Source organism: Neopsephotus bourkii, unplaced genomic scaffold, assembly GCF_033783945.1.
Source record: "Neopsephotus bourkii isolate Nb327-2 ecotype Australia unplaced genomic scaffold, CSIRO-AGI_Nbou_v1 NB_1572, whole genome shotgun sequence".
NCBI classification, from domain to species: Eukaryota; Metazoa; Chordata; class Aves; order Psittaciformes; family Psittacidae; genus Neopsephotus; species Neopsephotus bourkii.
The window spans coordinates 3198075-3219442 of NW_026902048.1; the positions used below are offsets into that span (position 1 = coordinate 3198075).

A 21368-nucleotide genomic window follows, 5' to 3' on the forward strand; every position below is an offset into this window, starting at 1 on the left:
AAACTCGGTTCCCTTTTCTCCCTGTTTATATGCTTCAGATAACTGTGGATTCTGATGGACCAGCCATCAAACTTTAACCGCCCTCTGACAGCGTGTCACTGGTTTACAAGCACACAGGACTAACATGAGCTTGCCATCAACTTGATGTATAAGGTTTCTCTTTTTCCAGCTCAGGCAGCTGTTGGTGCAGGTGTTGGTTGTGGTATCTAAATAATGTGGTGCTTGACTGCTACGAGTTGTACCCAGCCTTGTGTGAATGCACAGCGCTGCGGTTAAGTACTGCAGAGTTGGCCTTTGGAGGGAGCGTTTCTAGCCCTAAGAAACCAGCCAGATTTAGTGGGTTTAACAGTTTGGGGTTGGTTTTCCATTTTTTATGAGACTCCTGTGACCTTTTGGTGCAGTGGCTGTTCCCCTCTCTTGCACATATTTGATTACCACAACTGGAGATCCTCAGATCTTTCAGCTGGCTAGGAGGGTTTTGTTAAAACTGTCCAAGTTCCTGGTTTTTGTAATTGTATGTAGGTGGTTTTAAGATGCATTAGGAAGCAACACTAACGACGTAGCACCCACCATGATGAGCATTTCCAAAAGCACTGCGGTAGAAAACAGTCGCGCGCCATCACGTCCACACACGTGATGACAGTCAGCTCTCCTGGACCAAACCACCTTCATGATACCATTGCGTTCTGTGTTTGCAGTTCAAGCTTAATTCCTTCTTTGTTCTGTTTGTTTCCATAGCTTATTTTTGTTGTTGTTGTTGTGTTTTGTGCGTTTTGAATAGCTTTATTCACATGGGTTTTTCATGCAGACTTCCCTTGGACAGTAAATCAAGTTGTTTGTGCATGTGAACAACTGAGAATTAATGTTGGCTTTGGTAGAGTCATAATACGGTTTGTAATGTTGTTCTTCCCTGAGACCACTGGCTTGTCTGGTATGGAAAATTTATTTAGAACTTGAGCTATGTTTGAATAAAGTGAAAGTAATCCAGTTTGTTTATAAATTGCAAACAAAAGCCCACCCAGCCCTGAAAACCAGCATTTGACAGACGGCACCAAGATGTTTTCGCGCAGTAGGGTAACGCACTGGCGTTGCTGCGGGGAGCGGGGGCTCCGAGTGTGGTGCTCGGCTGTCGTGCTCCCCTGACTCGCATTTAACAGCTGTGCGGTGGCACAGAAGGTGGTTTGGTTGCAAAGGCACGTGAACACAAAGTGTCAGCTGCGTGGTACTCAATAAGATGCTCTCTCAGGGGAGTGATAAAGCAGCCGTGGAAGCCGAGCGTGATGGGAAGCGCGAGGCCGGCCAGTGTGCACCGAGTCTTTCCCGGCGTGATGCCTCTGCTCGTTGATGCTGGTTCAAAGCGATGTATGGCTCTAGGGGTGTGCACACTGATGATGCTCCTCTTGGTCTTGAAAGACAAAGGCATGAAAGCCCAGTTTGCCCAGGACGACTGGTCACCAGGTGGGACTGCTCTCAGGTCCTCTGGGAACTGCTGAGGGGTGTTGGGCACAATCAGTCTAAGTGAACAACACTCCTATTGTTGGTATAACTCCATACATATATATCTATATATACATATATATATCTGCATATGTATATCTATATTATAGATATATATCTTTTTAAACCCTTTTCATTCCATTAGTACAAGTAACACTTGTTTCCTGTTATTCTTACTTTGTTTGTCAACCATGTATTTAATCACTGGGCTGAACAACAGCGGAGGAAGGTGCAAGGGATCCACTCCTTACTAACCAGTGATAAAAGCCAGATATTGCAACTTAACCCACGAGTAGTTGTGCAGACAAGGATTTGAAAATGATGTGTAGAAACAACACTAGTGGCCAGGGGTGCTGAAGATACAGAACTATAAACAGGCAAGAGGGCTTCAAAGGATGCCTTGGTTCAGACTGGTTGCTCAGAGATGAATAGCCTCTGCAATTGAGCATGGCCAGGTAGATCAGAACTGAGAGGCATGGAAGCAGGATGTGGCAGTGGGTATTTACAAAGACACAGGGCTTGGCAGAAGTTTGAGGTGGCTTCCTGAGCTTCATCTGTGGGACAGCATCGGAGCTCAGGTATCACAATTCTGATCATTGGTACTTGTAACTAAACCTCTGGACTTCCTATCTGGAAGGGTAAATTGATTGCCAGGAGTTTAATAGTTGGTGGTGTCATCAGTCTGTATGAATCTGTAGAGTTGGTCTGTTCTGCAAGTACCTGAAGACTATCACTAGTTTGTGTGTGTGCCTATGCGTGCGTGCTCATCTTTCCTTTTCTCTGTGTTCTGTTGATTAGTAATCCATTAGCATTTTCAATAGGGCTTCAAGTCCAGTAGATTACGGGTAGTCAGTTGACGAAGATCTGGTTTACAAGAACTAATTCAATGTTCCATTGCATTTTGTAAGTACATAGAATAATTTTATAAAGTGTTTGTAGTTTATAAATGCCTAGACTATAATTTAAGGGCACTTTCCTGTGTCTGTGTATGGGTGCGTCTGTCTGTGATCAGTTGTTTTTCACGGTACCAGTTTACTAGCTAGCTTTACGATATGCCAAAAAGGATCCCGAACTTGTCCAATCCGTGGCTTGTCCCTCTTCCCGCCCGCCCAAGCTTTGTGTCCCAGTATACAGCGAATGAATAAAGGAGTTTGAGGAATGTTCTGTATCTTCAGTATCCTGGTCTTCCAGAGCCCTCTGGTTGGGGTGGGATCATCTTAGCTGGTCATTTCACGTTACTGTCTAGGGCAGTTGGCTTAATGGATTACAAGAACCTCACTGGTTGGGGAAACAGAACGGGTTTTGCTGCTACCCAGGCTGATGCACACAGTGCAGGACCAGCCTTGCAGTGGCCACGTGGTCTGAAGGATGCGACTATGGAGGAGAGAGAGGGAAGGTGGTTTTGTAATTGCTATTGAAGAACTGTTTGCTGATTCCTTATCACTCTGAAAGTTTGTGCGCAGCCCCTGAAGCTGTTGAACACCATTTGGAGCTTTGTTCAAACGAGCAAGGCAGGGTCCCTATTTATTGTTATTTAAGAGTACTGACGATCCCTTCACCCTCGCTCCCCGGAGCTGCCTGACCGCATTGCCGAAGGGTTCCCATGATCTAGATACTGTTCAAAACTCAGCTCTTCTGTTTGCTGAACCAGTGAGGTTTGAGACGAAAGGATTGGCCAGAGTTTGTCTACCTCTGGGACAAAAACAAAACTAGAAAGTGCTAAGGAATGGATGCAGTTGCAAATACATTTTCCAGTCTTTTCTTGTTTAAATTTTTTTAAGAGAAAATGAAACAATACCATGGCCAATTTATTACAGAAAAAGACTTGCTGTGTATAAATTATTCCTAAAGAAATTCCTGTGTTTATATTAAAATGAATCAGTAGAGAAAAAAAATTCAAAATGTTTTTGTATATTCTGTTGTAAGAATTTATTCCTGTTATTGCGATATACTCGGGATTCTTTACATTATGAAAAGAAGAAACTTTGTCTATTTTGAATGGCTGAAGCTAAGGCTCCTTTAGTTTCTCTTACTCTGCTTTTTTCTAGTAGTTTCAGTACTACATGATTTAAGTTAAATAAAAGAATTCTGTATGCATTTGCCTGCTTCTGAATTTGTTGCTCCTTATGCAAAGCGAGGACAGGTTGGAAAACTCAGAGCAAACCACCTCCGGTCTCCCTCTGCCCTTTTGGGCTGCATTTAACTGAGCTTCTCTGAATAAATCTTAGCAGAGGTCAGTGCTGCCATAATCTTGAAAACAAAGGTATCTTCCAGTGACACTGAGCCTGTGAACCCTTTTCTGATGGGACCTTGACTACTGGGTTGCAGTAGGTAGTTCCCTTGAATAAGGTAAGCTTTTCTATTTAATTACTTCTTTATTTGAGGAAAACCTGCTTGTTTGCCCTTGCAGCAATCCAGAGATGAGGCATCCAGCACGTGCTTTAACAGTTTCCTGCAACAGTCATTGGAAAAGGCAGTGGCAAAACCAAATGGCCCTAACTTGGTGTTTCCAGTTCCTCTGGCTAAAATAAGGCACGAGGGTGGCGCAAAGCCTCATCAGCTGTCCATGTTGTTAGGTTTCTCTGTTGTCCTTTTTACATGATGCTTGAGGAATGGGCTTTTGTTTCCTTGGATAAATCCTCTTTTTTCTTCTCTGATCCATCTTACTCTGTCTCCTCCCCACACTGTTTCAGCATTTCTAAGATAATGCTCTGTAATGCTTTTCCTAGAAAGTCTGCTGTTACCGATGGGGATAATGGAGGCACATGGATGAAAGCTGCTCTTCCATTGCCGTAGTACAGAGAAGCGTAGTAGGTGTAATCACAGATGTACCTGCAGTGTTAAGGTAACAAAACCAGAAACCTGAATTACAGAACAGTAACCTGATTAAATTTAAATGTTCCTTAAGTAGCCAAACCAGATCTGGTTTATGAAATTATAACAACACATTTGCTTAGTGAGGGAAGGAAGTGCTGAAAGAAACCAAGTTTGAGAAACAAATGTTCCTTATCTGATGGTTTGGTTTCTCAGACACCCTTCCCAAAGGAGCCTTAAGAAAGAAGCAAGACATGCTTTCTTTTCAAGGCTCCTATAAACTGGGTGAGATGGGAAAGGTAACACACAGCCTACTGGAAGATACCACCATGGAACACATACAGCTTTTAGTGTAAGTTTAATCTCACTGTGCGGAGGGGCTTTGTCTTAGCTCCCTACCTGTTAACTTGCAGGTGCAAATCCTGACATTACGGGCCAAAATCGGCTGATTTTTAGTTTTTCAAGATGAGATGATTTACTGCTTTGTTCCCCCTTTAAATGAAAACTGAGGTAATTGCTACAGTACTACTGAAACACATGACGAGCTCACAGACATGGGTCCGAAGGTACCTGTAATTGCTCTGTTCCTTGGTGTATGTGTTTACATTTTGTATCGTCCCAGTTGGGAAAACCAGATTAAAATCTGCTACTGGTCGGTATTGCTTTTAGACTCTTAATAGCTCAGGTTTACTGGGGTTATTAATCACCGGGTGTGCTGTGTTGAAACTTGTTCCTTTTGGAATTTAGAAATCTATGGCAAAATACCTACTGGCTGTAGGTTTTCTGTTTTACACAGAATTTAAATTCATCCCAATTTCATATGTGTTGCCCCTCTGAAAACTTAGCTTTGGAGTGATTTTGGTTGGAGGAAAAGCCATTGCAAAGATTCCTCAAGGTTAAATGAGTTTATGGAGTTACTTCTGCTTTCCCTGTGAGCCCCTGACATGCAATGCTTTACCTTCCCGCATCTCTGGAAAAGATGATATCAGTCCCTTCCACTGAAACGCTTTTCCAGAGAGTCTTCATATTTATTGTAGATTCAATCTTTTCCGGGCCATCTAGCACACAACAGGCACCTTCTGGGAGAAAACCACAAGCATCCATCTCTTGGTAGCCTTTGTTCTTCCCACACTGCTCAAGGATGATGAGCCCTTTGGCGGCTGAAGACAGCCCAACGTGAACTGCAAGCTGGTTTTTCCCACCAGAGTGAATAACAGGAAATTAAAAATGAGACCTGTTTTGGAAAAGGGTGCAGTGCAGTAGTGCCAAGCACGGTGTGAAACACTGCCTGCACGGTGGGGAGTCTTGGTGTAGCTCGTGCCTAAAGAAAACTTTGATAAGAGATTCTGAATGAGAATAAAACCATGCTTTACTCTGGTTTTGTCAGCTCAGGACATGAGAGCTTGGTACCTTTTTTGCCATTTATGGTGGATTTTTGTTTCCCTTTGTTCGGTGCTGTTCAAATGGCATGGGGTTAAACCAGCACGCTGTAATTTGTGTGCTCTGACTTTCAGTTTGAACCCTTTACCAGAGTTTTAGTAGTCACTTCCCAGCATTGTCTGATGCACGTATTGCACAGCACTCTTCTGGGGATCTTTTTAAAGATCCACTCAGAATAATGCTCCTCATAAATGAAGGGGAAGATCTGTGTAACTTCCCAGTTACTCACCAGTGGCTGAAGAGTTGTCCATATCTTGAAGACTTGCTCCTTTGCTTTTCGGTAAGCCACCGGCAGCTGCATGATACGGAGATCTATGTTACTGCCAAGGCCTCTCTTGGACAGCTCCTGTGTTTACAAAAAACCCACCATGGAACTGTGAGAGCATTGGATTTCTCAGACTGGGATAAAGAATCAGGCTGATGCAACTGTGGTTGAAACACCTGAAAAAGCAAGGTAATGCTGTCTAAGCACATAGTTCCTAACCACTGTCAGCAGTGAGATTCATTTATTTAATGGTAGCACCCCCTTTTTTGACTGGAAGAGACTAAAACATGGTAAACCATTTCCTAATGTCACTTCCATGTGTTTTCCAAAGGGATACTCAGTCTGCAGTGGGTGGCAGTGGTTACTGCTAAGGGGCTGGACCATGGAGAACAGTGTCATACAGGTCCACACTTGGAAGCTTCTAAATAAACTTTGATGGAGGTAAGATCTGTTCCTCTGAAAGCTCTAGTAGATAAAGCTGCACTATCAAGGGACACAAATGAAGGACAATCCCCATTAGCTGTCCACTGCAGCAGTCTGCTGGCTTGAACTGGTTCGGGTAAGCTGTGCTGGAGGTTTCTGTCAACATGAGAAAGGTCACATTTAGACTGGGTTTCATTTCTTTTCTGGTCTAGAATATATTTTTCTAGTAAAAGGAAATATCAGTTATTTGGATGTTATTTCTCTGTCACTTACATAGAGTCCAATTTCCACATGGGACCTTTTCCCAAGGGAAACAAAAGTTACGCTCAGAATTGAGGTGGAAGGAACAAAGGCACCCTCAAAGCAGCAGGTTGGCCAGGTGGTAAAAGATGTTCTGGAGAATCAGGGTCAGGTGGAAATGACTTGAAGTTATGTTGTCAGTAGAATAAGGCTAACAAACAAGACTCTAATAATAAGCCTCTTAGTAGAAGGTGGGAGGCTGTAGTGGCAAGATGCAGAAGGAAAGCTTTGTTCCTGAAAAGTAAAATGATGGTTGAAAAGTTCCTGGTGCATTTGAGTAGAGCACTACCCAAGGAAGGTACAGAGGAAGCTTCTAAGGGCGCACAGGCAAAAAGTCAGCAGCAGAGGTCTGTGATTAGCCCCAAACCCTGTAACTTCTCTATTACATGATTTCATTTCTCTAGGGATACTTGGGTGGACAAGACCGAGAGTTCTAAGCTGTAGCTAACTGGGAAATTTGCCCTTCAACACTGGCTTTCTATATAAACTGTTCCAATTTTCTTGTCAGCGGAAGCATTGATTAGCTGTGCTCAATGAACTATTTGACACAAGCAAGGAAACAATGCCTGCAGGGAAGTAAACACATTCAGAGAACAGTGCCAGCCTGTCTTGCTCTGGGCGCTGACAGTCTTTGAGAGCCCATTGCATCATCTTGTTTAAGAATTCTGTTCTGTCTTAGCTTCCAAAAAAGAAAACCCCAGCTGGTTCACAATTAGCATTTTCTTTTCTAAAGCATCTTTAATTTTAATGTTTAATGAGATTCTTCCTTTTTAGCTGTAAAGTTCAGAGGTCTCAGCTCCCTATAACTTTGGTATGGAATGTGGAGACCCACAGTAAATTGTTATGCCATTCTTCTCCCATGCTGCCTGGATTGGTGTTCTGTTGTCACCATTTGTCACAGGAGAGACACACAGAAATGCTTCAGTGCAGGACAAAACCAGTACCAGACGAAGAGTAAAGGGCTGGGAATGTGTGTCAAAGGAAGACAGTTCCCTATGTCCTCAGCTGTTTCAGCATGTTGTCAATAATGTGTATTTGTTGTCCAAGAATCCTAACCATGGGCTTATGCCCCATTAGAGCAGATGTTGTGCAAACATGGAACAAGAAAACAGATCATTCTTTGTCTCAGCCTTAACCAAAACTAGTTTTGCATTTGAGGTGAGAGACTGAAGATGGTTACAGGAGGATAACTGCATCTGGAAAATAGAGCTCACACTGGTGAGGTCATTCAGTAAACAAGTGCCTCTCTTTTGTAGTTGAAAGAGCAAAGAGAACTTCAAAGGAGGACACAAGTTTTGGAGGACCTTCTTGTGGGAAGAGTGGTTCCAAAGAAAGCAGGCAGATTCTTTGTTGGGAGGCTCTTCTAACAGAGGTGTGAAGTCCAGCATTATCAGCTGATGACCTTGAGTCATTGGTGAGTTGTGGTTGCAGTCCTGGTCCACTGGAACTCTGGCCCATGTGGTTACGCAGCCCTCCCCAAAGAGAAGCGATTGGCACAGCACAGTTGTGCTCGGGTGCAGTGGTTGTGTGTCTCATGGTGTGTCAGAAGCATCTTGAAGTTTTAGAAACCTCCAGAAAAAAAATGGCTTTAGGGGTGTAAGAAAGTTCCAGAACAGAAATGGAGGCACTAAAAGCAATGTCTTCTTAGTTTCACAGATGAGGAAACTAAAGCAGAGAGGGAGAGAGACAGAGATTAAATGACACATTTCCAAAGACCACATGGTCAGTGGCAGGATGAAAAACTGCACCCAGAGATCTGATCCTCATCTCCCAATAGCAAACATAGTTCCCAGAAGCAGTTGGAAATGTGACCTGTTCTTTGGGCTAACAGTTTAATTACTATGAATGTTGTCACTCAGCTTACATTTGTGCCCTATTAACTGGTCATTTTGACCTTGGTGGTAGACTGCCCTGATAGGTTATTTAACTGCTAAGTTGAAGACAGTTTCTGGAGGAGACACGAGTCAGGTCACGGGTTATTAGGTTTGACCATCAATGTGTAACATGGAAGAAATAATCCGAAGAATCTGGGATTCTGAGGGTCCCGTGTGGTGCTGACAAACCAACACATCACAGTAACTCAATATGAACTGTCAGCAAAGTCAGGGTAAATACTTGGTGGTGTTTTCCTTCAGAGTGCATGTCCTGCACTTCCAGAGTTCAGTGTTTCAGCTTTCGTGTGTGTTGCAGGAGGGTATTTCAGGTGAATGGAGTTATGAGAACCATGAAAAACTGAGTGAGACAGGCTTCTGAAAGAGAAGCTGTCTTACTAGTGCTAGACACCCATGTTGGGCCCTGTGCCAGTGACTATAAAAGCTCTGAAGCTTTTCTGGGTGACCCTGAATTGACAGGTTCACCTGTACTTTCTGATCCATTTGCCTCTCGTTTTCCCTGAACACTCAAGGGGTACTTGCTGAGGAATGAGAAATCCGGGGATGAGATGCTGTTGAATGATTTGTGTATGAGTCATCTTGCACTGTGATAAGAGCTTGGGTTCATGCAAAACAACAGGGTTCTCCTCACACTCTTGGAAAACTGTATCTTCATATAAAACAGGCAACGTGGGAGAATGCACTGCTACTTATGGTAGTATCCGGAAGAAATCCAAGAATGCAGAACAAATACTCTTTCTAAACCAGCAGAAATCAAGATTTGGAGAGTTTTACTAACATTTACCACCTGATGCCCAAGGATTTCAGAAGATGGAGATCAGTTTATTCCCCAAAAAGTGTAGTAAATGGTTAATTTGTAAAAGGAACAATATCCCACAACCATTTTTCTGAGGGCCCAGTGAGGGCACAGAAAGGATGCGACTACTGGAATAGGCTGTGTGCTCACTGGATCAGTCTCTGATACTCCCTACAGCAAGAGAAGAGGTTCAGGAAAACAGCTGATCCCATCAGCAAGGCTCTGGTGTGGCTGCTCAGTAATTTCTTGAGGATGAGTTTGAGTGCGCTCTTGCTCAGTTCTCAGACTCAGCAGGAGGGCTTTATGCTGCTTTATGATCCATGCAGGAAGCCCAAGCCAAGGCAGGATTACTTCCAGATGTTGATACTAAATTTTGCTATCTTTAATACATGTGCACAGGCTTCCTGAAGACCGTAGGGCTACCCTTGTGAACAAGGCTAATGGAACAATACCATAAGATTACTATTTAGTGTGGAGAAGCCTATCAAAATTCAAAGTACTTCCAGATTTGCAGCAAATTTCCCTGATTTGCCTGGATTAACCACCTTTGCCAGAGAACAGGAAACCAGTGCAGCATCCCCAGTATGAATACACATTAATTCCATGCAGAGGGGGGTCACATCAGAGGGAAATGGATTTGTTCTCCTTCACACACAAGGACTGACATCTGTTTTGCTATGGAATGCTGGAGCAGCCAGCACATAGCATTACAGAAAACTCATTGGTGTGTTTTGGTTTAGGCTGTTTTGTTTGCAGATAAAGAACACGGTTTATTTTCAGCCCAAAGAGGATGATCTTGCACCCAAAATTAGAACTAATAAGAATCAGGAAATAATGAGCAAGAACATTGTCAACTGACAAATATCTGTGGTTATGGGGACATGTCAAGTTGGACTTAAGGTAATTTATGGGTGTCCTGTGATGACTGGGAAGTGGAAAGGTATCACAGAAGCACTTTTGTCTCCTGTTAAGCTACAGGGATAACATCCCCCATGATTCTGAGTGGCTATTGAATTTATTCTACCAAACACCAAGTTTCACTCAGTATTCTTCACCCAACAAGGCCAGAATAGAAAACACATACGGGTTGGTGGAGTTGCTATGGCTTTGGTCTTTGGTCACTTGAAAGTGGAAGCCAAAGATGAAACATGAAAACACACTTAGAATTGGCGTGCTTTAGGTTTTGTGTTCCTGAAGGAGGCAGAGCTCAACAGGTTACACCTAATGAGAAGGAAAACACCTCACACGGACATGGAAAAATGAGTTGTGGTGTGAGATCATGTGTTTAATGAGCAGATATAACCTGTGGTATATGCATTAGGTGCAGAAAAGGCACCCTGGGTAAAAATATCTTTTTTCAAACTCAAGAATAATATTTTGAAAAGTGCTTAAATAGCACACACACAAAAAATCTTGCAAATAAAACAATGTTTTACTTCTTAATTCTCCTTTCTTCGATGTTGGGAGTCTGCTCCATGAGGCATAATTCTGTTTAATGAGTCATGCGAAATAACTTTTTGAAGGGAATGGAAAGCCTGAAAACGATTGTATGAGGATTGCCATAAAATAAAACACCTCCCTCCCTTTTTTCCATGCTTAGCTTCACTGCTTCCCAGCTAGAATTAACCAAGTATTGTCTAAAGGGACCAAAACCTGAAGAGAAAGAAAGGTGCTTTTAACCTATGCTTACTCTGCAATTGTAGATTAGGTGCGGACATGCATGCACACACATATTTGTTCTTTATCTTCATATTTTTGGTTATGGAGGTTTTTAGGTAGGATTTAGCCTTTATAGCACTTCAGGGATTAGTATTTTAATTTTTCATATGCACTGATATAAGAACAGATCTCACAATCTTTATTCATGTCAACGCTTTCTTATGAGATAACTTTAACAGAAGCTGGTAAATGTGCCAGAGCCAACAGGACAGATCAAAGAAATGATGATTTTGGGCAAGGTTCATCACCCATAGAAACACTGCTACTAAAACATCTGGCGTTAAATACTCCCAGGCTACAGTCAATTCTTGTAAGTGCCATTCTTACGGTTAAAGCTCTTGAAGATAGGCATGTTTAATGAAAATGATTGAAAAAGTAACATTTTATTTCATTTGTTGTTGGGTTTTGGTTTTTTTCTTTTTAATCCCAATGAAAACTTCTCTCTCAGGGAAAATGTGCTTTTTGTGGTGCTGGGCAAAATCTCTTCCTTTGCTTTTTCCCCAGAGGAAAAGAGGAAAGGGGAAAGGACCTCTCGAATCCAAGGTACTACATTTAATTTTATGCACCCTTTTTTATGAAAGGCTTTTTTTAAATAAAAAGGAAAAAAGCCCTCATTTTGAGCTAGACAGGCATCTTATCATTAGAACATTTGATGGAAAACTCCACTATCTTCATTAATCTCAGTTACTCTTCTCAATCCAGAATGTTACCAAATCTTAGATAGTGGGTGGCTGGAAAACTAGTTTGTAAAATGGTTCCAATGCTGTAACTCTTAAAAAATCCTTAAATGGACAAATAAATACTTGACAGTATATGACTGCCAGTATATGACTGCTATTTTTCACAGTGAAAGGTACTTGTATGTGGGGACAATTAATCCTAAATGCAGGCTTATGACAGCTTAATGCTAGACTTCAAGTATTTCTTAATTTCTTAATACTTATTTCATAACTGCTTCATCTTTTCTCTTTAATATTATGAAAAGGCTGATGGTGCTAATAGTTTTGACAATGTTTTCCCCAGGTTTAAGTTCATACTATGGAGAGGGAACAAGGGAAATAGTACTCATTCCACATTAACAGGGAAGATAAAACCTCACTAGTCCCACTCTATTCTCAGGGCAAAATTAGGGTGACACCTACTCCATTTTGAAGCTGTAGTTGTTGTGCATGTTTCTGTACCTGCGTGTGCAGAACTGAAGTTATGTATATTATATAGAATTATGTATAACGTTATTAAATATCTCACAATTAAACACATCTCAGTGGTGGCTGTAAGAAACTACTGCTTAGGGTAAAATCATTCCATGAAAAATGACTTAAGGTAAGGTAAGTTTTACAGTACAGAACTACCTGCAACAACTTGGAGAGCTAACTGGCTGAGTACTATTAGGCACTATGTAACAAACTGGGCTCAGTGCCAGCAGGTTTATGTTATGAGCAGGTGAAAATGTGACAGAGACAAGCTATGATAATTTCTGTAATAGCTTAAACATGCACCTGTGTCCATAATGGGACACACTAGCCTAAAACTACTTGAACAAGTAGATTTCTGTACCTCAATGGCTATCTAAGGGGAAGAAAAACCTAACAGGATGTTAAGAAGTGTGCCCATTAAAGGTATGTGCCATAAATATCGTAGGACAGAACCAGACTGTCAGCCTTTTAAGAGGTTAGCAAAAACATCTTGTTCTCTCCTACACTCCCACTTGGTTCAACTGCAGTGGTGTCTAGAGCAAGCCAAACTAGTTCTGCTCATCTTGCAGCTATTGAAACTTAAAAAAAAAAGGTGTTTAATTGAAAACAGCAAGATGCAAATCTCTTTGATGTAGCTTCAACCTCATTCCTATGTCCTCAGATGACCTGCAGTGGAAAATTATCCAGCAACTCACATGTCAAGATATGTGTAATCATTGCCTTTAAATGAGCCAGTGGCAACTACAGGAGTAGCGAGTAGCAGCATTCCTTAAGAGCTTTAACCTTTTAAAGCTCAGAATTCTTTAGCTGGTGGTTCTGCCACTATGATTCAGCAGCAGTGATAGCCAGCAAGAGAAATCCCAAATTTGGTCCCTCGTGCTGCATGTTCAGGCATGCTCCTTTGGTATATTTAAATTAAATGGTTTAGTTTAGCAGTGATGAGGCAGCATCTCCTGTTTAAAACTCTCTTACTCTGCCATGAAACTGAGACCTCGAAACTTGCCATGTGTTGCTCTAATTCTGGACACTGACTATGTGACATTGTGATGCAACCTGGTTTTCTTGCTTCAGAGCTCCTTTTGGGTAAGCTTTATCTCATACTAGCCTGCACTGCCTTGAGCTATGTGGTTTGGATCAGAGAGAATGTCAACAAAGATTAAGACATGGAGAGAATGAACAACAAACCAAACTGGGTGGCAGTAAAGAGGGCAGATTGCAGTCTTGTTTCCTGACGTGCATCTGATTTTTCTTAGGAAGGCACCGCAGCAAGTTATTTTCCATTTGGAATTGTTAGTATGACCATTTGCTACTGTTTTTCCTTCCAGGGAACTGTTTATGACAAAGACCAAGCATGTGTGCATACCATCTCTGGCTACAAGGATAAGAAAATAAAAATCTTACCAGTTACAACCACAGTGCTGGAATTTGAATCCATGAAATCTGTGCTCCAGAAGGTGAAATCTTGTTGTCTTTCAGTTCTGACAGTATTATAATTCATGTATCTGTGGCAGACTTCTTTATTTGGGGCACCTTTTTTACTTCCAACTGTGATGTCTGCATTCACATGACAGGGATGACTTGTGATTTATGTCACTTTCGAAGCAAATATTGTTACGTCTCTGTATTAAAGATAGAAGTGTGACTGACAGGCTGGCTGACCGGGACTGTCCCAAACTTCTTCAGGCATGCAGTAGTATTTAGGAAGGGACAGGAAAGGCTTAAAGAGCTTCATGCAAAAATCCAGCCACATTTCTCCTCAGAAACCTGTTTACGTACAAGTAAACCAAAAATTAATTGAATCAATTTTATTCTATCTCTGTGGATATTCTATTTTTAGCACAGCTGTAATTCACTTCAATTGTGAGGAATGACTTCACTACAGAAAACGTATCTGTCCATTTCCACTGTTCATAGGCTTTTTCTTACTGACTTAACTCAGGGGTAACTTTGCCGTTCCTCTTCACAGCAGTTAGCCAGTTTACTCACCCTGATCTTTATCTTAAGCTCTTTATAAAATAGTTCAAGCTCCTTCAAAACACCGTAAGTAAAATGTGTGTATTTGCTAAGCCAAAACATTTACTCAGTAATATCCCTGAATAGGCAACATGTTACAAAATCTCACTCCAACTTGCAAGGTCAAATGAAGCCTGGAAGCTGGGTTATGGCCTGCTGAAACTGGTGAGTTTAATAACTGGTCTGTCTTCATTAAACTGAAGCATGAGAACCAATAGGGGAGGGCCCAAAATCAAAACATATGCACATTGTCACTGCCCAAAACAAAAGCATATGCAAGTTCTCTTGGGAATTATAACTATGTGGGCAGAGGGTTTTGCTGGGTCTTGTTTTGAGTAGGAAGTGTATGTGTGTGCATGTGAGAGAGAGAGAGGGAGGGAGGGGAGAAATATGCTAAGAATAGAAAGCCACCATATAATCTCAAGGGAGCTGGTAATTGTGAGACCTTAAGGACAAAAAAATCTCTGAAGAAATCTCTTGGACTGGTTGGTGCCTGAGTGAGGTTTGGAGTCTGTCATGGGCTGTGCCTGTCATTTAAATCCTCCTGTGCTGAGACACAAAGAAATTTGTGGATTCTTCTAAATCAAAAGACCCTGATTCCAGCAGCCATTTCTTCCCCTGACTAACACAACTTGCCAAATTAACTTTTACTCACCGCTGTGGCTGAAGGAGCTGCTCATAGAGCAAACAGTTCTCCACAGCTTTAAATAAGTCAAAATCTGCCACTGACATTAGTGAATTACGTCTAAAATTCTCCAGTTTTGGGTTTTGTTAAATCTGAATACAGGGTGGTCTAGTAAACAAAACATGAGAGGAATAAAGCAATATTCAAGGTCTACAGTTGCTTAATAATTTCCTGGACGAGAATTTATGTATTTTGTTTCGTACAATTTAGCTGCTTTATAGATATATAAGAAGGGTATTGTTTGGATGCTGTAAAACATTAGGAATTTTATTAGATATTCTTGCAGAGTATATAGAAGTCTATGACATTTGTGTACTCTCAAGCAATTAATATTGCCTCTTTGGACTGTAAGACTAGTTTTCAAAGTTTTCACAGCTCACAAAAGTGGAAATAAAGATGGAACAAGGAAGATTATGTCACTAATCCTTTATGAAGAAACTGACAGAAATCTGGGGGAAATCCCTCCAAGCCACTTTCTAGTAACTCATCAGTTGAGTATTGTCTTCAACAGTTTAGTCCCTATCCATAAGTGGAGGTTTGCTGATTTGGTAGTAAAGATTCCAAGATCTTTCTAGTGTTGCTGTATGCGTGTGCAAGTCTGGGAGGAATGCTAGTGGTATGAATAAATTAGGAATTTGACAAAGTGCACCAAAATTAGGTTTTGCACTGATTTAATTTATTGTTTCTGTTCCCAAGCTTTATGTGCACAGTAGTATAAATGGAGGAATAATGCACATATAGCATCTGCATTACATTGTGGCAGTATGACTGTAGCTTTACTATTAGCACTTACGTGTGTATGTGCCCATAACAATAGATACACAAGTCACTAGATATCTGAGGTCTGTGCAAATGAATCTCCCCATCCATAATTAAGAAACCAAGCCCTGGCTATTTGAAGACAAGTCACAGCCAGAGCTGACTCAGCTGAACACTGGTTGTTTTTCTCTCTATAAACAAATGTGATTGGCATGGCACTCATCCTGAGGTGAAGAAGAAATGGAAGCAACTCAACTATGAAAGCTCTGGTTATCACCTTGAATATTTTTCTATAGAGTTGTCTGATTCATTTTAAAATTATTTGAACTGCTGAGTTAGAGAAAAATGTATTTTCTGCAAATGCATTCTGACCACCTTGCAGAACTGCCAGAACACTGCTCAAACAGCTTCTTAGTACTGATGGTAACAAGAACTGAATATGGCTCTTCATTTAGAAACAGCTCTTTAATTTTTATCTCTTTTATTATTACTTGCATATAGATTTTTTATTTCTTGTTATTGGCAGGCATTGACCAATGCTTTAAACTCTTAGGTATTTAATATATTCCATTTTTTATCTCAGCTGTTTAACATTTAATGAGAGGAAGGAGAAATCAAGCTGCTACGCTATTTAACATTAAACTGTAATGGGACTTTAAATAGAAATTTCAGGCTCTAACATTCTATATTTCTTTTCCATTCTAATAAAAATAAATGATCCTCAGGAAAGACCTAAGAGTCTTTAGGTAGATGGAATGCAATGTCACAAAAAGAGAGGTGACAAACATTTCAGTGTAAAGCTCACTGTTCCCTGTGGAGCAATGCCTCTTCTACAGCAAACTCCATAGAAATGGTAAATGGAAAAATGTAATGGCAAATTCACTTACCTTTCTTTTGGATAGAGAGTATTATAGATTTTATGTTGCTGCTTTATTTATATTAGCTCTTTTGCAATTGATACTACTAGTGTATACTCAATGCTTAGCAATAATGGAAAAAAGTGAAATTGTATGTAATATAAATGTGGCCAAGCTGTTAGGGGGTTGTTACCATTTCAGTTCCTGTCTTGCAGTATTAGCAAAAGCCAACTGCTGTGTAGGGATGGATTGTTAAGTTTTATTTTTAATTGTTTATAATAGTTTATTGCAGGGAGAAAGTACTCTAGCAGGAGAGCATGCAACTCATGATCACTGGGTTGCTGTTGTTCAGGTGTCGTTTACCATGCACAGACCCTGCCAGCAGGATATATACACTTTAAGGAATTCTTTATCAGCTAATATGCCAAACAGATAGCTAGGACTAACAGGTTATAAGAGTAAACAGTAATATACTTACAACTCCTTGTAAGAAAACTGAGGAGTCTTAGCTGAGGAAGTTTCCAGTATGCTGGGGAAAGTCAGTCTGTGTCTTTTGTTGGTATGGGCTGATCCTCAGCATTACTGAGTAACCTCCACATTTTCTGCTTTTCTTTCCTCCTGTATCTTTTTCCTTGAATCTCTCACCAGCCAACAGCAGTGCTTCTGTGTCTTTAGCTCGTGTACTTTCTCATAGCTTAACAGTGTTCTCAGTAAGCCTCAGGCAAGGTCACCCAGCAATGCTGCATCAAACAGGGCCGAGTGTGACACAAGGTGTGGTGGAAGGTGCAAAGCTTCTAGGGATCATGAGACTGTGCTGAGATCCACTGATGTGCTGTGGAGCGTGGTTGCGCGACGTCTGCTTTTGGGGAGCATCCGTGTATGGGCTGAGAGAACTTTTTCCTGTTGAGGAAAGAAAACACAAATCCACTTCACTATGTGTCTGTCTTAAACCGCTCGAAAGGAGGAGCAGCCTCATGGAGCTTTTGGTCACTGTGCTGACAGGCAGCGGAGTACTCATTCATGGAAGCGCTCAAGATGCTGTCTTGAAACAGCCTCCAGGTCACAGCCGTAAGTACAAAGGTGAGTTTGTTTCTTTGCAAACATAGTGTTAGTTCCATGTACCTCTTTGACTTTGCTGGGTTAGATCTGCTGTTTTAAGGATAACAAAGCGATCTGATGCTCAGGAAGCTCCCAACAGTCAACACCTGGATTCTACTTTATAATTTTAACATCTGTGTGTTCATTTTAGTCTCTGTACCTCAACCTTGCCATTTGTAATGACAAACAGCAGGCTGCTTGTCTACATCTTCTAAAAGCTTCTTTTGTATTGACAACAAATCACTACAGCACATGACTGAAGCATACTACGAAAAATGTAATTTTTACTTATTTTCCCTCATGAAACTTGTGCTGCAGCCACCCGATCTTAAAGAAGCTGGTGTCAGCTCTGTGGTTTGCCATTGTGTGCCTTTGGGATGAAGGGTTTGGAACTTGTTCTCGGAGTTTGGGAAGTTAAGTCCCAGCCCTGTGCTGGCACCCGCTGGAGGCCGGGCTGTGACGGCAGAGGACGAGGGCAGCCCTCAGCCTGCAGCTCGCAGGCAGCTCCCCCTCGCCCCTCCGGCCTCCGCTCCCACACACACTCCTGCAGCCCGTTCCCCACCGCCTCTCCCGTCCCTTTGTCCCCGCAGCCGCCCTCCGACGCCGCTTTTCCTGTCAGCTGCCCCCCGCCCTCAGCGGCTGCCCGCGCCGATATCCTGTGCGGGGCAGGGGCGGGCCGCGGCGGTGGGAGCCCGCCTCAGAGGAAGTGATGGAGGCCGCGGGAGGAGGAAGAGCCGCAGCTGGTAAGAAGGGAGGGCGAGAGCTCGGGAGCTCCCCCGTGGCCCGGGCTCCTCCCCGACCCCGGGTTCCTCACGGCGGTGGCCGCCCCTTTCGTTTCGCCTCCCTCATGCTGGGCCGGTTGCCCACCCGCAGGGGGTGGACACGGCGGGGCCGGCGCCTCCTGTGAGGAGCCCGAAATGGCGGGCTCCCCGCGGGCAGGTTTTCCACAAGCGGCCGAAGCGCCGCGAAACACTCGGGCCTTTCCCGGCTTTGTCCAGCCGCCTGCCTGCGGTCATGACCGGGCGACCCCCGGAGCTTCACCACCGTGCTCCCAGCGCCCTGCTCTCACAGCACCGCCTGAGGCGGACGGGCCAGTCCGGCCCCCCTGCTCCAAGCAGGGACAGCCGGAGCGGGCTGCTGCAGGGGGTTGCCCTTTCCCAAGTGTTCAGGTAACTCTTACAGGTTCAGGCTAATCCAGAGCTGTGCTGAACATGGGTACGGGATTCCTACGGCTTTGTTTCAGCTGTCGAAAGCCTCACCAAACACTGGTTCCCAGTGTGTGTTCAGGGGTCTCACAAAACTGGTACACAGATTTGGGACTTCAAGTACTTGAGAACTATTGAAGAGCTGAGGGAATGCTGTGTAAAAATACCACTACATTTTTAAGGTCATATCTCAGGCAGCATCAGCAAGTGTTTACCCAAACTGAGCGAAAACATGGCTTGACAAAAAAAGCATGGCTTAACAGGGGCAAAAAGAGCAGTAAACACGGTTCTTCTTGACCACTATAATTAGTTGGGTTATTTTGGTGTAGAGATACAAAGGCTTTTTATATTGCAGAGTCCTTTGCTTTCAGTAAAAACTTCCGCTGATCATGAGCTGGCTAGAACAAGAAATACATTGTCTCTAATGATGAATTTTGGGGGAAAAAAAGCCTCTCACCCCTCACCTTCTTTCAGCAGAAGTGAAGGTTCTGGTGCTTCTGACAGTGGGCAAAGAGCTGCTCAGCCCAACAGAGGCCAATAGAGAGAACTCCGTCACTCCCTACCTGGTGGACTTACTGCTTTGAAACAGCAGGCATTGTCAGTTCCCAAACGGCAGTGCTCCTAGGGCTTGGTAAGGGAGCAGGTTTTAGGACAGGTGGATCTTTTGCCCATGCTTCGCTGTGGATTTCCAAGGGAGTTAGTGTTCCTGGTTTATATTTGACTAGGAGCACTTCCAAGAACCTCTGTTCACACACTTGTTTGGATAAGGTCCCATTGCATCACCTCAGTTAGCTTTTGCACTGCTTTCCCTCCTGGTCTGTTTTTATACTCTTCTTTCTTAATTTGTCACGCTAGCAGGTAAATGGCGAGAAAGTGAATTTATCTTCTGAAACACATTTTAAGTTGCTACCATTTATCTAAAGCACCGACTTCATCCCCTTCAGTAAAATAGTGATGTTGTTCATTAGTTCCTCTAGCTGCTCATGGCTAAATGCGCCGTAGTCAGATTGCTCTGTTTTTTTGTTCCTATCAGCCACTTATGAAAGTCAAACATTTGTAATAATGCTATTGAGGTTTTTGGAAGACTCAGTTCTGGTGATGTTTTAAACTATCTAGATGAGTGAGACTTGGTTTTTCATGTCTAAGCAGGCATTGTACTGTTGGGCACTTCAGTTGACGTCTACATTTTTCCTCTGTTTCATTACTCTCCAATGTTTAGAGTGGTTCTTCCACCCCCTTCATTTTCTGGGACAGCTGCTCTTGTTTTTAGGTATTGTCTGAGTTTTGGCTTAGTTACTTAATTGGATGCACCTATGTTTGATTATGAAACAATTGGCAGTAGGTTGAGTGTACAATACAGCCCACTTTAAAAGCATATTAGAGTCAGCTATTAGCTCTTCTTGTGCAAATGGTGCTCTTCAGTTTATGTCCTGCTGTAATTGAGATGCTACAACTAGATCTTGAGGTCTGTTCCTGTAACTGTTTTTCACAGGGCAAGATTGCTTACACTTCCAGGTTTCTAATCTCCTTTATAGATCCTAGGCAAACCTCACCATTGAGAAGCAGGACAGCTGTTGACCTAGAACTTGAGGCTCTTGTTTTAAATTCAGCCTTGTCGCAAGTTCTGTTTGATTTTAGAACACTTTGCATGTGTATGAATTAACCATCAGTAAAGCTAGGAAGGACATTCAATGAGTAACAATGTATACGCGACTTGCTGGAGCCTCAGAAATAGTGACCAGATGAAAAACCAGTATGTGTAGTTTAACAATTACCTTAATGAAGCCTTGGATTTTCATCTGTCACTCTAGGAAGATGAAAACCTCCCTGCCCTCCATGAAATCCATGTTAATCAGTTTACAGGCTGGAGGTCAGCAGCCTGGGAGGTGGAACCACAAAATTCAGGTAGCACATAGGTGCTGTATATCAAGAATGTGGTGCCCACATCTAGAAAAGCTACTCAAAGCTCTAAGATGAGACTGATCAACAACCATACTCCTCCAGTGTAACTAAAATCTTACGCTTGGAACAGGCAGAATTTTACTCGGGCTGACGGGCGTGTGTATCTAAGAGGAAAAGGCTGTCACAACCTCCTTGTTTTCCATGCTACAGGAAAGGCAAGTTACTAAAACCTTGCTTTCTTTAACATGAATATGTAGTTGTGGTCTAGAAGGAAAGAAAACAGGAAACAAAACCCTAACTACTTTCCTCAAAAGAAAAAATACAGTCCAAAACCCAGCAAACAAACCCAAGTCCCTGTCTATAATAGCACTGCAGAGAATATGCTCCTTCCCTTGGGGGAAAGTATGAGAAAACAAACAGCACAAGAGAAAGTCTAGCCAGTTTAAATTTGCAAGTGGGAGGTGTGCAGACATTATGGTTGTGAGTGTATTATAAGAACCTACGTAG

General features: G+C 42.5%; 2 protein-coding genes across 6 annotated transcripts in view; one reads left to right on the forward strand and one right to left on the reverse strand.

Moving 5' to 3' along the window:
- Positions 1-3399: 3399 nt before the first annotated feature.
- On the reverse strand, positions 3400-19825 carry PGPEP1L (pyroglutamyl-peptidase I like). Of its 5 annotated transcripts, none has more exons than XM_061371276.1 (6): positions 19424-19825; positions 13744-13896; positions 11028-11080; positions 5981-6097; positions 5270-5499; positions 3400-4329 (listed from the first exon to the last, which is right to left on the reverse strand). In XM_061371276.1, exons 2-6 carry the CDS (start codon positions 13838-13840, stop codon positions 4161-4163), a joined length of 666 nt encoding a protein of 221 aa, XP_061227260.1. In that variant the 5' UTR covers positions 13841-13896; positions 19424-19825; the 3' UTR covers positions 3400-4160. The 5 variants fall into 5 exon arrangements, with proteins under 5 accessions (XP_061227260.1, XP_061227259.1, XP_061227257.1 ...); XM_061371275.1 differs by having other exon boundaries at positions 19417-19824; XM_061371273.1 differs by having other exon boundaries at positions 13744-13961; positions 19424-19823.
- Positions 18386-21368, forward strand: part of LOC133221965 (protein FAM169B-like) — a 38178-nt gene continuing 35195 nt past the window's right edge. The window contains exon 1 of the mRNA XM_061371268.1: positions 18386-18497. Within this exon, the coding sequence (XP_061227252.1) occupies positions 18464-18497 (34 nt within the window). The 5' untranslated portion in view covers positions 18386-18463. The remainder of the gene's footprint in view (positions 18498-21368) is intronic.

What these genes read in the sequence shown, in the direction of transcription:
- PGPEP1L (XM_061371276.1), bottom strand. Translation starts at nt 13,840, where the DNA reads ATGAATTATAATACTGTCAGAACTGAAAGACAACAAGATTTCACCTTC. An exon ending in CAGCACTGTGGTTGTAACTG is followed by an intron (nt 11,081 to 13,743) that starts GTAAGATTTTTA and finishes CTTTCTCTTCAG; the next exon opens with GTTTTGGTCCCTTTAGACAA. An exon ending in TTTTCCAGAGATGCGGGAAG is followed by an intron (nt 4,330 to 5,269) that starts GTAAAGCATTGC and finishes TTAACACTGCAG; the next exon opens with GTACATCTGTGATTACACCT.